Source organism: Thermobia domestica, chromosome 16 (genome assembly GCF_964235325.1).
Source record: "Thermobia domestica chromosome 16, izTheDome1.hap1.1, whole genome shotgun sequence".
In the NCBI taxonomy this organism is placed as follows: domain Eukaryota; kingdom Metazoa; phylum Arthropoda; class Insecta; order Zygentoma; family Lepismatidae; genus Thermobia; species Thermobia domestica.
In genome coordinates this window covers 35,927,084-35,945,264 of record NC_137469.1, presented here as the reverse complement: position 1 = coordinate 35,945,264, position 18,181 = coordinate 35,927,084, and the positions used below count along the sequence as shown (strand labels likewise).

General features: G+C 36.7%; 1 protein-coding gene across 2 annotated transcripts in view; it reads right to left on the bottom strand.

The window, feature by feature from the left end:
* Window positions 1-242: 242 nt before the first annotated feature.
* Window positions 243-18,181, bottom strand: part of LOC145672745 (uncharacterized) — a 137,236-nt gene continuing 119,297 nt past the window's right edge. The window contains exons 3-4 of one of the 2 annotated variants that reach the window (XM_081741917.1): window positions 11,432-11,557; window positions 243-696 (exon numbers count right to left, since the gene is read on the bottom strand). In XM_081741917.1, coding sequence (XP_081598043.1) covers window positions 524-696; window positions 11,432-11,557 — 299 coding nt within the window. In that variant the 3' untranslated portion in view covers window positions 243-523. The remainder of the gene's footprint in view (window positions 697-11,431; window positions 11,558-18,181) is intronic. The other variant, XM_081741918.1, reaches the window with a different exon arrangement.

The following is an 18,181-nucleotide window of genomic DNA, read 5'->3' as shown; positions in this document are numbered from 1 at the left end:
GAGTGGGTCACCCTCGCGAGGGTAAACATCTCTGTTATGAAGTTCATGAAGGACCTATTAATCAAAATTGCCAAGTAATTAAATGGACACTAAACAATAAGATAATAAATTTGAAAATGGCAACTTTTAGATTTTTTAACGTGCATCCTGTATTTGCAACGGGGAAAAAAATTAGAATCCCACTTAATAGAGTAAGAAAAACAGTAAATTTTAACAAAAGAAACAACATTGAGAAAGTAACAATATTATTTTATTATTGTTGTTATTATTATTGTTGGAATATTAATAAAATTACAATACAATTTTGAACTTCAGTAGCGAAGAAGTAATAGAATGAGAGGTATCAATATTTATTTCCGTTTAGTTTTTTTGTTGAGAAAGAATTGTATTAAAACACATCAGTACATACACGTTGAAAATACAAGTTTATATGCATAATAAATAATAATAAAAATAAATTAATTATGAATATGATTGTTTTGTTTTTCTTTATTTGTTTTTTAAAAGAAATACTATATTATCTTCAGCGACGACCAAGGCCAGACCAGAGCCAGTTGGGGTCATAATGATTCGCTCCTCGCAGATCAGATGGCTCTCCCATCGCTACGAAACTTCTAATTTTGTGAGAAGGTCTGTGGTTCCTGAGGGCATTAAGGTATGCAGCAGTGGCAGTTGGCTTCGCGTTTCTTGGGCTGGCTGTAAGAAAGAGAAATAGCATAATGTTAAACGCAATGCTTAATATAGATTGTAATGTTTGCTGTATCAATGAAAATTAAAAACCTTGATCCTTTTCCTCAAAATAGATCAGTGTTAAGGTTTTTTTTTTTTTAAATTCATGGTGTGTAGCGAATATTAGGGCAGGGAAGGCAATATAAAAATTATACGAGTGCACCGCGTCATTTAGTCTTCTGTTCGATGTAGGATTGTCCATTCCTCAAAGGTCAAGGTAACTCATATTCCAAGGATGTTATAAAATAGAGGATCTGGCCATACAACAAAATCGTGAAGCCATATGTCACAGTTTGGCAACACCTACTATGCCCGCTTCGCGCCACTAAGATCGCAATGTTTCGAACCAAGAATCATGGCGGAAGCAAGAATAGCCAATCAGACTTGCCGGTTGAGACGATGCTCAGTTTTTTTTTGGCTTCACTGAGTTCATAGGATAAAGATACGTATGGGCAGATCCTCTAGTTTATAACATTCTTGTCATATTCAACCAATGATGACAAAACTTATGAGGTCGATGCTTATCAGTTCGAAATTATGTGAGCATGACGAGTGGAGTATTTTAATGATGTGAGCATGATGTTGAAATGATGTGAGCGTGAGGTCGAAATGACGTGTGAGGTCGAATGAGCATGATGTCGAAATGTTTGACCATGATATCGGATTGATGGCATCGGATTTAACATATAAGGTTAAATGAGGTTGGGCCAATGTAGGTACATTTGAACCTGGCATTCCCCCCAAATCAATGTATACTTTAAATTTTCTCAATGCTCCTAACCTCCAATAGCCCCTCAGTGTACGCTCTTAATTAAAACATGTTGTTTTTGTCAGTGCTCCGGGCGCCGAAGTAAGGGGGCACAAAATTACGGAGGAAAAAAGGAAAAGAAAAGAGGAAAAATTGTGCTCATGGTCTTACATAAAGGTATTAATTTAACTAGTTTTGTCAGCATATCATTACAAACTAGTATGTACTTAAATTCCCTTCCTGCTTTAGGAAGTGGTCCTATAATATTACATATGTTAGGAAAATGCATGTGCACATATATAAAATGGAAGGAAAAAGTAATAAAAAGTGCTCAATATCAAGGAATAGCAAAGCGCTCATATGTATGAGAGCACCGTCGTATAATCTCTGCCCTGGGCGCTGATTTTACACGGCACAACACTGGTTTTTATATAATTCATACACTTTCTACGCAATACTTTTGCTGTTTAGCTAGTTTTGATCTTTTTTTGCCCGAAAAAGTACACTTACACAACTATTCATAAATTTATGACACGGAATAAGGAAAAATGGAGAAGACTGTTCCGCATATGTTTTACCAAATCCGATCTCTTGTTCGCCCTCCACCCAAATTGAACTCGTCCGTCCTTGGTCAGGTACCTCTGTCAAGTATTTTGTGTAATGTTTGAGAATGATTATATTTTCTCACTGGGCCGAAAATCCCGCTCAAACGGAGCCATTTTCGGGAGAAGTACATTGTATAATTTTTCCAAATGTTTTTTCACCATCGCAACTAAGCTGCTTTTGAGATGGTTACCTTGTAGCCCTTACGAAGCAAAATTTAGTGTTTCAATGATCAATGATCAGCAGTGTAAAAGCATAGGAGTCCCTTAATCAAGAATATGATCGGTGGATATAAGAATTACGTGCTCCCAGCGTTCGGTTCTCCAACAAAAGGGACGAGAACACTCCAATGTTCAAGCTACTATCAGTATACAGGTGAAACTTTGCAGAATGGCAGTGTATGAGAATCCCTCGTCCTAAAGACAGGTGTCGAATTATTTAAACGCGTTTTGGGGAACTGTCAACCCCTGAATATTGGAAAGGTATTTAAGGCTAACGTTTATCACTTTATTGATGCCTACCGACAAAAACGTTAATGTAACGACCGGAAGCTGCACAAGCGGCATCTTGCAAATCGAAGATGACGGTGCGTCGCAACATTGGATGAGATATATCTTTTCGACTGCGGCAAACCAGGACTCAGCACGTACAAAGACAAAGGCGTGAAGCGTTTTACAAAGTGACTCCAAGCATGCAAATTGAATTCCCGAAAGAGTTCATGTTGGTTGCCGGCTATTGCCAACGAGTTAGACTGTTGCGGATGAAGAACTGCAAATCAATTGCCAGTACTACCAGGAGAAGATCCTGAGGCCGATCTATGAGTAGGAGCTACTAGAAACGTACAGGAGCTAGATCAACATTTATCAAGACAACGCTTCATTACAAAGTTCAAGATCGTCTCTCTCATTATATGAGAATATGGAAGGAGGCTATTGGAACATAGCCCACCTGGATATTTGAATGAGATACCTGTGAAGTCTCCAGACTTAAGTCCAATGGACTTTTGTGGACTTGGACTGCTTAAATGTCTTTTTTTTTGGGGGGGGGGGAAGGCGTCTGATAACTGTGAGTGAATTCTAGAAAGCTGTGAAAGAGGAATGAGACTGTCCTTATAGGTCTCCAATGGTGAAATGGAAACCATGTTCATTTTATGCTTCGAAACCAGCGGAGACACATCGAGCAGTGACGCACCTGGGGTCGTAGATCATATTATTTGGCAAGTTTAATTTAGTCACATATACTTGGAACAGCCTCTGTATTTAAATCTAACACATTCTAATATAATTCGGTATACATGAAAGGAGTCTATCTAACACAGATAAGGAGGACCATTCTAGGGAAATAATATATTTTTTTGTGTTCATAATTCACTTTCATTCATTCTTCTTCTTTTTTTAGTTTCCTTGTAATATTTTCTTTTTAAGAAATTGAAAACTTTCGTATGTATTTGTATGAACTTTGCGTTTTTAACACCTTGACATTCTCTTTTGGTTTCAGAAAAGTGTTTCCGAAGGCAGAATGGCTGGATATATGTTTTTTTCACGTACGTATTTCACTAGTTTTTAAGAAATGTTATTCTTCAATTATTTCCTCTTTCATTAGGCATGACTACAAAATAGTTCTATGCAGTTATTAGTTTTCGTGTAAAGTATCACAGTAATATCCTGGTTATCTTACTATGCTCTTCCAGAATTGCATGATAAGTGCACCGTTCTAATGTAACTTGTATTAGGTGGAAGCATGTACAGAAAGAAAACAAAACACGATATCTTTTACAATGGAATACAATTAAACACAACATTGATACTGTTCTAGAGTTTAATTTTCCCTAACCTTTATTTGGAATTATTCTCATAGAGTAGTTTTATAAGAATATTTTACATTTCTGGAAAGGCAAGTGTCAGTTCGGATGTTAAAGGGAAAATGTGCAAGTAAAATTTAATGTATATTTTTAGAGAAATCATGAATGCACTAAGTAGATAATTATAATTCTGAATTTAAATTCATAACCTTTTATATTTCTTAGGTTAATAATTTCCTTCTTCGCGCTTAAAATCCAAGAGGCTGTACGTGTAGCCAAGAAGTTTTGAACGTAACATTAAATTAAATAATCTTTGAAATTGTAGTTTTAGATTATTGATTGCGTTGAAACACACCCTTAAAGTTTTGCATGTAGTTTTGGTAGCACGAAAAGTCACGAACTTTATTGTACACTGATCTATTTTAAAATAACTGATTCATAGCTGTATCAGAATCATGATAACAATCGCAAAATTTAAAGAAATAAACACAATAACCAATTACTGAGTTTTACCATGTTGCCACATGTATATGGCAGAGTTAAACATTAAATTTTATACGTGTAGTTGCAATCAACACTTGCTCTACATTCTTCTCTTAGAATAGTAGTTGAAATACATGTTCAAGAGTTTGATTAGCTAGTAAATTTTGTACTGCCCATAGAATAGTTCATGCGATTTTAAAAAATGTATGTACAAGTTATTGTTGAAAGGCACAATTATTCACAAAAAAATAGAGAAAAGTGATAATTACATATAAGAAGATAGTATTGACATTTTTCAAGAAATTAATTTTGCTCAAAACATATCAATGCGCACGTGCACTTTGCACTTTTTCCAAGCAACAAATTATCAATCAACATTGATGAATACTACATCAGATTCAGACATGTTAGATACATATGAAATCACACAGGTGGTGCCGGGTATGATACAATTATTGGTGTATTTTTTTAAACACCAAGTACGTTTCTAAGAATAAATCGAATATTGCTGAAAATACAAGTATTTCATAGGGTAGGAGAGACGAACATTGGTGACCATATTACAATATTTTCTTATCCTAATAACGGCATTGGATAATGAATCATATTAGTATCACGTTACAGGAATATCGCTTGTCATCCGGATACTTGATCCATCGTTGGATACTTGTTTCCTGAATATTACTTGATATCCAGATATGTCGCACGGATCCCTCTGTGCGAATATCAATCTAATTCGTATATTATCCATATTTCAGATGTCGTTATCCGGGAATTTTGGATATCCCTAAATTAGACAATGTACAGTCTTGTTCAGAGAAATCTGACCACCCACGTCTCTTTGTAGAGCCCTGTGTTTTTACATACAGCTGGAATTAAATGAAACGAATACGGATTCACTTTGGCCAATTGAAATCTTTACTTAAAGCTAAAGTGTTAGGATTTCCTGCTTAAAACTACTAGAATAAGAAATTCCAAAGCAAGGTGAGTGGTCAAGATTTTTTGTACTATACTGTACATTAAAGGCACTGCCGTAAATTACCGTGTTTTTTGTGTCTAATATAATGATAAATTTGATGACTTCTTGTCTATTTGAGTAGAAATCATGCAATTTATTTGCAGTCATTTCGATGTTTCTTCGGGAAGAAGGGGGCTAATTTCGTAGTGATCTCGTTTTATTTTGCAACAGTCGGCATAACACTAATAATTACGTATTACATTTCTTGCGTTCCGTTACGATTCGCAAATTTTCGAAAACCGTTACGTAATGAAGCAATTGGTCAATTAACCACAAAGAACTGTGAGAAAGCGATGTAGCTCTAGAAATCGACTTTCTGAAAACTTATCCATGACAGGAAAAGATTTTCTGAACTCCATATACATTTTCCTTTATAAATGTCAGGAATTCTTTTATAAATATCCAGATTGTATCTTTGAACGGAAATAATAACTTTAATTAGCTTTAGGTATAGCTTTGAATTCATGTATTTGTATGCTTTGAATTCATGTTGGTTGCCATTCCGTACCAGTCTTCGGAAAAATTCCGAGTACAGCAACAAAACGCAAAAATGCGGACAAGGTAATTTTTATGTCGATTATCGCTACTTAAATCGCAAACTTGCATTGCGTCAACGCAAGCGGTTATGGAATGTGTCTATTTTTCCCATACAATATTTCTCGTTTATCAGTTTGCATCAGAAAAAATGTAAAATTATTTTATTTGACTTTAAATACACCCTGTTTCAAAAAGAATATAAGTATTTCGAATGCATATATTTATTAAACTTTAAGACATACGAATATGAAATTTTATACACATATTTACGAACCTCTCAAGTTCAAATTACAGTTCAAAGTTCAAATTACAGATGTTCAATATGTTCTCCATCAGCTACACGAACAATATCACATCGATACTCAAATTCGTCCATACTCGGGCAAGCATGTCCTGTGTCACTGATGGTATGGCAGTACGGATCCGGTTCTTCAACTTTTCCAGGTTCTGTGGGAGTGGTGGTACATAAATGTTGTCTTTAACGAAACCCCACAGGAAGAAGTAACAGGGTGTCGAATCCCGTGACCGTGGAGGCCAGCTGAGACATGCTAAGTCGCCAGTTCCTTGACGACCAAGCCAACGGTTCGGTAGATGTTCATTCAGATATTCAGGCACTTGGCGACTCCAGTGAGGGGGTGAGCCGTCTTGTTAAAAAATGAAGTTGTCTTCGTGCAGCCTCGGAAACAACCAGGTTTGTAACATAGCGAGATACTGCTGACTGTTAACCGTATTTCCATTAAAGAAGAATGGGTCGTAAACAGATGATCGGGATATCTCACAAAACACATTGACTTTGGGCGAATCTCGTACATGTTCCATGACTGTATGTGGGTTCTGTAGGCCCCAAATTCGAACATTTTGTTTGTTTACCTGATCACTAACACGGAAAGTCGCTTCATCACTGAACATGATGCGTTGTGCAAAAGTGTTACCATTGTCAATAGCATTCAGAATCTCGTTACAAAATGCCACACGTTTGTGTTTGTTATCAGAACGCAGAGCTTGTAACAGCTGTAACTTGAACGGCTTCATAACCAACCGACGTCTCAAAACACGCCAAATTGTTGTTGTCGGCACTTGTAACTCCCGACTGGTATGACGAGTTGATTTTGAAGGACTACGTTGTAAAGCAGTTTGAATTCGTGCAACATTTTCTTCAGGAACACGAGGGTGGCCAGGACTCTTTTCTTTACATACACATCCTGTATCTACAGACTATTCCAACCATTCGGAGGATCAATTTGGTACCTCAGCAGGAGCGTCATTTCAGATTTTGCTTGGGGGGGCAAAACCCCTCGATATAAGTAAAATTTCGCGTTTTTCACTCATTTACTACTACTCTATTGATAAAATCTATATAAATCTCAAACTCAGTGGGGGCAAATGCCCCTCCCTGCCCCTCCTAAATGACGCCCCTGTACCTCAGCCTGAAATGTCTTTGCACTGCAATCACGGAATTGCACTTCGCAAACTCAAGAACACAAAATGATTTCTGCTGCGGAGTAGCCATTTTAAACATATGACGGTTACTAAGCAAAACAGAAGACAACTGACATCTAGCGGCTATTAATATAAACTAGACTATGTATTCGTTTCTCCAATAACCGAGCCGAGGAGTGCGCAATCGATAGTTTGGACAAAATAAGTCTTCGTAATACGTATATTCGTTTTGAAATAGGGTGTACATTACTGTACTGATTTTAGCCTACAAATAAACGTTATATAATCAATTTACTTTGTAACAAAAAATTAAAATAAAACGATAATTTTCTTCGTAGCATTTCATTTTCCCGCTAGATATCACTCACAACGCTCTTCAGAGTAAATAGAAATTAACACATTCTCCAATGTACAATACTCTCTATGGGCCTCATTTCGAAACGGTTGGCGCACAATCTGCGGATTCAACTCAAGGCAGGTAATAATAATTATAATAACGAAAATCGCAAGAAGGCAAAGCGATACGAAATGATGGCCCGAAATTCTCAGATAGCTCCAAAATGGCTGCTATGTCATTGTGCTTAACTTTCATTTACTCGCTCCGTCTACGGAAACCGATACACAGAGTGGCAACCTGCCTGGTTCCCATCCCATAACTCGCTAGCAGACTGTTACGGAAAAACATACGTGGGCGCAGAACCAGTTACATGTTTCTTTCTGCTGGCAGTAGATAGTGGTATACCAGGTGGTTGTCAGATCATTAGTTTCTAAGAAAGCGAGAGGAATTGCGTTCTAACAGCTATGTTAGTATGTATTCACTTTGCGAAAAATATAAACCAGTACAATGAAAAAAGATAATAAATTGTAAACTTATTATTTTAAATTAGTTTATACGTGTTATATTAACTTTCTTTATTATTGTTCAAGGCTACCGTCGGTAGCCTCGGTTGCCCATAAAATACGTCACTCATGCAAACCAACTTTGAAGCCTGAAAACGATGGGTACACCTGCTTTTGTGGCCTGAACAACTGCTTGACATTTGACGCATTATGGGTTAGCCTCTTGTCCGTCACCAGTGGCGTGCGCACGAAGGCTTTTGGGGTTTCAACCCCTCTTTAAGCAAGTTATTATCCAAGGATAAGTAAATACTATGTATCAAATAGAAGGTTGTCCGATGGACACGGACTTGATTTATTCCACTCTATACAAACGGGGAAGATCTTCTGTCTAAGTTGGAGTGAGAATATGTTCCTGACATAATGTGGAGTTGATTTTGCAGCCTGCCGAATCGTTAACTTGCCTTCACAGCAGTATTCCGCAACAGGAACGGATCCCCCCTCCAGAAGAGGAAACCTTTTTATTTTATATATAAATAAAACCTATCTCAGAGTTTGGAGCTTTTAAAAGTAGCTCTAAGTATCAGTATTACAATCCACCGCTCCCCCAGAAGTCCGTTCTGGATCCGCCTCTGTTCCGCAACAATCATAAAAATCCCTTCGAGAAATTTGTTTCGCACTGGCGGATGAAGTCAGGACGGATTTTTGTGTCTAATGGGATATACATTACGGCTCGAACTTACCACAATCTGATGTTAAATCCATGCTTCATCGAGTGTGGTAACAAACTTCCACTTTTGCCCGAATAGATGGCGTTCGTAGAGGCGGCTGCAACAGGTCTTTCTCTCCCTCCGATGGGCCGCAGTAAGGACACATTCACGACTTTTGAACGTCTTCAAGAACTTTACTTTGCCACGTACGTAGCTCATAGTTGACTCTGCCATCGTGCGTGAAATCGTCTTGCCATCACATGTTGTGTAGGAAGCTTTTCCTGCAGGGCCATTTGGCACAACTTTAAAGCTCCAGGTGCAGTCACCGCAGTACACAGTTGCTTTCTATTTCTCTTGCTGGAACGTCGTGATGTTTATGTCAATTAATTATGTTCTTGAGGGTCTTTTACCCCAATGCACATCTATTTTCCCTGTACTGTTTTTGAATCTTGTCACGGAAAACTTGGTGTGGAAAAGTGCTACGACGTAGCCTTTCTGAAACTGGTTCACTTTGGAAGTACAAAGTACCGAGAATGGAAGTCTATGTGTCAATGTAACATTTGAAGCAACAGTCAGTACCGTGCCCTGGGGGGGGGGGGCGACGACTCCGGGCGTCGAAGTAAGGGACACAAAATTCGGGAGAGAATAAAAGAAAAAAGAGAGGAAAAATTACTTGGAATATATCTATGGGGGCGCCGTTGCACTGTTGCCCCGGACGCTGATTTCCCACGGCACAGCACTGGCAACAACCGACCCTAGCACCTCCCTGTTGGAGTACACGAGTGTGTTTTCTCTAACCGAAATATCTCCATTATCTTATTCTCTATTATAGCTACTAACTTTTAATGCATGAAATATCTACAATAAATGCTAACACATGTGCTATCTATTAGAAGAACAGTTATCTTTGTCTATATACACAGGTATCTAGGTCTATGTCACTAAAATAAATCTATACCAAATCCGTATTGTTTAAGCAAACATTTCCTTGAAAATTCATGTTCAAAACGTGCATTTAAAAACAGTTCAAAATAATAGAAACATTTAGTTGTCCCTCTTGAAGAAAAAAAACTATAAAAATAATAAGTAATAGTTTAATTAAAAAGATAATATGCAGGCAAAATAACGCCAAGTTTTTTGTCTTTTAAAAAAGATTAAACACAATCTCGACATATTAGTGAAAAGTGTAGGCCTATATTTTAAAATCTTTAAAAGAGTAAACAAGAAGCGTTTTATATGTATAAATAATAATAAAACAATAACAATTAGAACTAACTTGCGTTATATATTTCGCTATATAGTGCCGTGTCTCCAGAAAGAATATTAAAACTCGTTCGCACAATAAATACGTTCGTGTATATTACCGCGAACTCTTGTTTCAACTCTTCTTAAAGGCTGATGCATTTTGTTATTCTACGTACTCACCGTCAACGGATACAATATATGTTGACCACTTTTAGCGCGTATACGATGTTATTGGTCAACATTATTCAGCAATGGTATAACCAAAAAATGGTCCACTTATAATTCGAAAACGCTTCATGTCTCAAATAAAGAATAATTTACTAGAAAAGTTAATACTTGGCTGGTCTAGAAATCCTATCCCATCAGATTTACGACTTAGACTTTGCACTACTCGAACATCTGGTTTTTCGAAGATGCATCCGCCTTGATACAGAGGTCTGCACGGGCCGGAATTTTTAGCCCGTGTCCAGCCCGACTCAGCCCACCCGAGTCCGAAATATGTTTTAGCATTTAGGTCCGAATTATAGAAACATAATAAGTCATGCAAATTTTATTTTTATTTACAACAATTAGAGCTTTAATTTTGCAGTTGTGCTTTAAAAGTTCTCCAGAAAGAACGGTCCAGTAAATATCGTTGTATGTATGTTTACAAAGTTAGGCCCGAGAAATATGATTGTATATTTAAAATTTTACATACCGAGCCCGACCCGGCCCGAAGTGATATATGTTTTGTAGGCTCGAGTCCGATCTGCGGGCCAGGTAGGGCTTAAGCCCGCGGGTTCGGCCCGAGCCCGTGTAGACCTCTAGCCTTGATATCATTAAGTTGGTAAAGCGTTGATGAAGGAGCATATTGAATGGACTGTATTTCAGAGAATAAGTTTCTATCTATTTGACGTAGGAATCAACATAGAAAATATTACGAGACGCTTCGAACTTCTGACTCATCCTAGTATTCACTTAATCTATTAAACCATTGCTGAATAAGTAAATTTACTGAAGTCAACAGGTTGAGTCTGAGTCCGAATTATGTCCGAAAATACCCTTTATATATTACATCATTACCAAAGGCATTTTTTAAAATGTTTTCCCGAGACGTCGAGGGACTATGACAAGACAAACTTTGATAAATAACATGCATAAATAATATATACAGACGACATTGTTGCATGAACAAGAGTGAACTTGATACTTCCGGTGATAGCTTTGTCTTTGTTGTCTTTCGTGCGGCGACACGAGCAGTCGCTCACCTCGGCGTCTGCAGTTGCGGTATCTGCTTTTACCTTGGTTGTCTCTCCCGCCGGAGAGGTCACTCAGGAGGTTATCCCGTTCGCCCTCCGGAAGAGATTCCAGGCTGTCCAAGTTCGTCCGTAGGCTGTCAAAGAACTGCTGCATGTTGCTAAGCACCCCTGCAACAATAGAGAAACATATAGAAAAGACAAGTATTATTAAATACTAGTGACATCAAATAAATAAATAAATAAATAAACATAACTGTTTTGCTAATGTAAAAAAATACACACATTATAGGAAAAGGTTCACACCTGAATTGGTTTGTTATATCTACAATTTAATATATTTGCTACTGTCTGACTCGAACTTCCTGATCTTTAAGGCGTGCCCTCCTTTTTTACAATACCCAATAAAAATTACGCGAGAAATAATATTTGCACCAAGGATGTTATAAAATAGAGGATCTGCCCATTCGTATCTTCATCATATGAACTCAATGAAGCCAAAAAACAACGGAGCATCGTCTGAGTCGGCATGTCTGATTGGCTACTCTCGTTTCCGCCATGGTTGTTGGCTTGAAACATTGTGATCTTATTGCCGCGCAGTGGGCAGAGTAGGTGTGACGAAGCTGTGACGTATGGCTTCACGGTTTTGTTGTATGGGCAGATCCTCTATTTTATAACATCCTTGATTTGCACCCAAAAAGTCTTTATTAATAGAATGTTAGTGTATGTTTAGGAAAAAAGAAAATCGTTTCTAAATGATTAGAAGAGAAAAGCATGATTCTAAGTACAATGGTTCATTATTTTATTGTAAGATTGTTTCTTCATATACAAGTTAATCTAAACCAGTATTTATTCTTTCACTTTTTCGGTTTAAAGCGTTTACTTTGTTCTCTCATCTGTGTTTCACGAAAGAAACGTTTCACGTTATACTTGTACACGGAAGGAAATGAAATCCGCAATTTGGTCAAACTACGGGAAGCTATCACAGAAGTGTTCCCTGGGATATCAGTACGGGTGTATCAAGCTGCTTGTGACAATGTTGCTTTTCGTCTCCAGGCATGTATCGACTTGGATGATGCATTGATGAATCCATGCCATGGAGAACAGAGACTAATATACTTGTAAGGAAAGATATGAGAGCAGGCCCGCAACCAGACACAGCAGTTTGGTGAGGGGCATGAATAAGATAGGGGGGCCAAGTCATTAAAAATTCCCTTACAAATATCTAAATTGTGATTTTTGTATTAATAATAGCATTTTGTATTTACGTCTGGAGGAGCCGAAGTTTAATGAGGGCCAGGCTCCCCTGTCCACCCTCTAGTTGCGGGCCTGTATGAGAGTAAAGTGTTCATGTTCAATTTTATGTTCAAGTTATTTTGCTAGTTTCTTTACCGCAGACTTTCAAACATTATATACATATGTATGACTCATCTTGTATAGTGTGTTCGTATATACAGCGTGCTGTAACGTTTAATTTTGGGGGCTTAAAACAAGCATTATTGCTACAACTGCTGATGACATATTCAATGAATACACGTGGAAAATAGCAATAAGACTATGCGGCAGTCGAATTGACGTTTGGTGGAAACCAATAAGAACGTGACACGCTACTGCCAACCCTCCATTGGGAAATTTGCTTCAAGCGATCGAATATTGCGAAATATTGAAATTGTTCTCGTCTCCTTGTAGGCTGAATCATAACTACCACATCACAGCAATTGCAATGTCACTGTAAACGGATTGGTCGATGTAAGGCAAACGCCAATTTGACTGCAGCGCACAATAGTTCGTTTTCGTTATTTTCAATCAACAATAGTTAGTTTTCCTATTCAGAAACAAGCAGCAGTGTCACGTGTGCACCACGTCAAGGAATTTGGTTTGTACGACTTGATATTTTATCTATTAATATTAAAAAAAAAAACTTTCTATTTTAGTAGAGAGATGAGAATGGAGATGAAATATATGTTCTTGGAACGCTTAATTGATTGTAGAAAAGTGCTTCTCGCTATTTATATTACCGTTTTTATTCTATGACGATTAACGTTAAAACCGGATTTGGTTGATTTTTGCCACTTCTGGTTTGAGTAAACGGTTAAGTGAAAAGATGACACCTATCCTTAAAGCACTAAATCGATTTTAAAGAACGTTTCTTGCTGTCTTTTATCGTTTTTGCTCTAAATAGATCAGGATTGAAACCTACAGAAGAATATTGCATTTTACTGACAGTAATAATTCTAAATAACAAGTTATTGTAGTTAATTAGATTTTTGGGAAAAAAAGATCTTTGAGTGCATGAGTAACTGGAAGTTTAACATAAAGTTAAATCTGAAAGGAAGACAATTGAAGCGAGAATAGCTAAGCTTCTACCATTGAACTCAATCGGCATTTATGTGTTTGTCCGTCTGTCCGTGTCTTCCACAATTACTCTATTAAAACTTGTCCAATTTTAATTAAACTTTATATGTATATGTCTTCTTTAAACTTGCATAAATAACCCAATTGTTCTGAGTTGCAATCCATTAAGAATTATGAAGTAAAATCTATCCAGATATACATGTAAGTTTGAACATATACATGTAAGAAAAATTTCTAATACAAATTACTAAAAATTATGGCATTCTAATCACCTCCACTCGGCTTTGATTCCCGGTGAGAACTCATGTGGTTCGTATTCCACGTTAAATTGTAGTTCCATGTCTTATATAGCCTCGCTGCTACAAGTGACGGTATACCCTAATCACACCTACAATCTAATCCTCTCCACAGCTTGGGGGTTAAAATCTCCAAGGTTGAAAGGATGAATTACCTCCATCAAAATTGAAAAAAAAAATATATATGTATGTTCCACAATAATTTTTGTTAAAGAAAATGTTCGTTTTTGGTGTAATATGTAGTGCATTTCCTTGAGGGTTCTCAATCATCCCTTTCCTGCACAGAGTTAAAATTAGCAAAGAACAAAATAGTGGGTTTACTCCCACCATTCATTTTGAAATTCCACAACTACTTTTCTAAAACTCATTTTTTGATATGATATTCTGTTTTTGTTTTTTCTGTAATCCCTAGTACATGATATTAAAATCAATCAAGAATGAGCAATGAATTTAGCTCCCTAATGAGGGATGAATTACTTCTCCTCCCCGATTAAGCACGATATCCTCAATAACATATTAGATTTTCATGCAATACAGCGCATATTTTTTGAGGTTTGACAATTACTCTCACTACCAGGATTTAAACTCAATTGAGGCTGAGAGAGTGACATTATTTCCCTCTTCCCCTCCGGGTTAAAAAGTATGTTCTATGATTACTTTCATAAAAATTATTTGATTTTGACAATTTGATGTTTGTTTATTAAGGTTTTGACATTATCCCTCACTACTTGGAGTATAAGTTAGTCAAATATGAAGACTCACTTATTCCCACCATCCCAATGAGTTTTTTTTAAATGTTATATGATAACTTCCATTTTAAAAAAGTCGAATATGGCGCAATACTGTCTGAAGATTTCCAAATCTCAGGAGTTGAAATGGGTAAATAATAAGCACATTTTCCACGATTTCATATTACACATTTTTTATTAAAATTTGTTTTTTAAAGAAAAAAGCTCAAATCCTTATAGAACTAAACGTGAATTTTGTTGGAGATTAGAAACTTACTCCTATGGCGTAGGGTTGATGGGAAAATTTCTCACTTCAACAATAGACAACATCACTATTGGTAGCGAAAGCGCTTAGAGAATAAAGGTATTACGTTACATTTTTCGAGACGTTGAATTTTGGCGGTTCATGCACGTGTTATATGTTAGTGATGCTACATAACACATCACTTAGTGAGTCCTCTTCCCAGTGAGGAGATTAGAAGACGATGAAGGGTGTATGTTAACAGACAACGTTATGAAAGTTAATTTTCCCGAAATGTACAATTTGTTACATACCACCTTTATACTCAAAAAAGGTTCAATTCTCATTGGCTTGCTTCGGTCTAGGATAGAGCTACTTGACAGAATTTTTATTTCTGCCATGATGAATATTATGGTTTGTTTTAAGTCATAGTTTCTTAATAGTTATTGTATAATCTTTATGCATACATCTATTTCGATAGTGGCTTTTTTCATATAAGAAAACGATGTTGACTATCAACACATTATAAGAAATATGACCAACCCTGAAACTATTACAATAGTTGAAAGATATTTAAATTTAAAACGTATGAGTTAATGACAATTTTAAGGTTAATACCGAGAAAGCTAATTAGATTAATTAAGATATGTTTAAATGAATCACAAAGTAAAGTTCGGGTAGGAAAATTTTTGTCCTCGTGTTTTCACGTCGGAAATGATCTGAAACAAGGAGATGCGTTGTCGCCGTTATTATTCAACTTTGTTCTGGAATACGCTATTAAGGAAAATCAAAGATAGCAACCATGGCCTAGAGTTGAACGTTATTCACCAGGTTATGGCGTATGCCGATGATGTAAATTTAATAGGGGATGATAGGAAAACAATAGAAAGAAATGAGCAGGTCTTGTTAAATGCTTGCAAGGACTTGGGTTTAGAAGTAAATGCAGAGAAAACTAAATACATGGAAGTATGTCAGGACCGTAATACGGCAAATTATGGATGCGTTAAAATATTAAATAATACTTTTGATAAAGTAGATACTTTCAAATATCTAGGATCAATGTTAACAGACGAAAATCATATTCACGAAGAAATTAAATGTCAACTAAAGTAGGGAATTCGTGTTACTATTCAGTTCAAAATCTCTTGTCGTCGCGAATTCTGTCGAGGAATTTGAAACTTAAAATTTACAAAATGATAATCATGCTTTTTGTTCTGCATGGTTTTGAAACATGGTCGCTTAGTCTGAGGGAAGAACATAGACTGAAAGTATTTGAGAACAAGATCCTGAGACGAATATTCGGCCCCGAGAGGAACGGGAATGGAGAATGGCGGAAACTTCATAACATAAACTACATAATTTATACGGTTTACCAAACATTGTTAGGGTCATCAAGTCTAGGAGGCTTAGGTGGGCAAGTCATGTAGCTAGGATGGAAGAAAATAGGAACGCTTTCAAAGTTTTGACTGGAAATCCAATTGGAAAACATCCATTAGGAAGACCTAGGTGCAGATGGGCGGACAATATTAAGATGGATCTCGCAGTAATAGGAATTATATAGTTGACTAAGGATAGAAGTCAATGGAGAGCTTTTGTGATCGCAGCATTGAACCACTGGGTTCCATAAGCTATAGAGTTAGTTATATTTTATTAATCATACTAGAGGATAAAGTGGTAGGAAAGAGAGGGAAAGGGTGAAGAGGGCTACAATTGATGGAATATATGAAAAAAAAATCGTAAGTAAAGGCGAAGAGGTTAGTCGAATACCGTGGAGCATAGAGGCTTCTCACTTGCGGCAAATGACCTGTCAATAATGGCAGGAAACCTATGATGATGATGATGATGATTCGTCATAGTATGTATTATCCTCTTGCTAGTGTCATAATGAAATGCTTGATATGATATGGATTTAATTTTGCCTTTTGCAGGTGGAGTGTTTTCGAGACTGTTATTGTTGATCACGAATGACATACCTTTTAGCTCCATAAAAATACATTCGTTGATGTGGATTTTCTCAAAAACCAGACATGAGGATTCACCCCCGCATGCCATTATCTTCACTTCAATTAGGTCTATTAATTAGTTAGTATAATATTTTCCGGCAAAATTTTCTTCTATTATGCTGTAATTATTATTATTATAATTGTTTTTTATAAGGTAAAGCTATTTTTGTGCCATAATTTGTAGAACTTTATAAACATGTTAGATATCATATTATGTCATAAATGTACGGTGCTACATACAACAGACAAAAGTACAAAATACGAACCAGACCATAAACCAGGCGTAACTAAGCGGTCAGCATAAGGAAGGCCACCTGCAAACTTTTTATAACCAATCCAAATTGAATTTTGTAATTTCGTTAAGAGAATATCGTTCAGCAATTCACTCAATGTAATGACGCTTTCACTGGTCTTCATTTTGTTCTTCTTTTTTTATAACAATTACTTCGAGACAGAAGGGAGAGGAAAAAAGACCTGATGTATGCCTCCAGCAATCGAATAAACGGTAACAAAAAATTCTGTTGCATGGAAAAGAACAGAAGCACAATAGAAACATCATACATACTCAGACATGATCGTCACAAGACAATTTTCACTTTATTGACTTTAACTGCCAATATGAACCAATTCACTTAAAAGTTTATCCAAACCTTCCTTCCTCTCCATTCGTTTGTTTCTTCTTTATCGACCAATGTATTTTGTTCTGATCTTTCTCTTTTCTTTTCTCTCTGTAAAGATAACATCAATTCATGTAATAATTGAAATTTTAGTAACAGGAAGTAATTACTCCTATAGGAAGATGCGAGTTCCAAACCCATATTTGCAGAAGCATGTGAAAGTTGTAATGAGTAAGAGATAAGTGTCCAGAAGGTAAATTAATTTAAATACGTAGGTCTGTCATTTTCAACTTGGTGCTCTGTTATGTTGTTCTCAGTGATCCAGAAATACATAAAGAGCGCCCTCCCTTCTGGTCTACTGGCTAGCGCTCGTACCTTCGGTGCACGTGATCCCGGATTCGATTTTCCGGTGGTAGAGCATTGGAATTTTAACACATTAGGGTGGTTCAAAAACTGTAGGCCCATGTGACATGTGCTGACAAGGGGCGCTAAACTCCTGTCCAACCAGACATAAAGAGCAATCTGAATATTCTAACGGTGAAAGGAAGGATACAT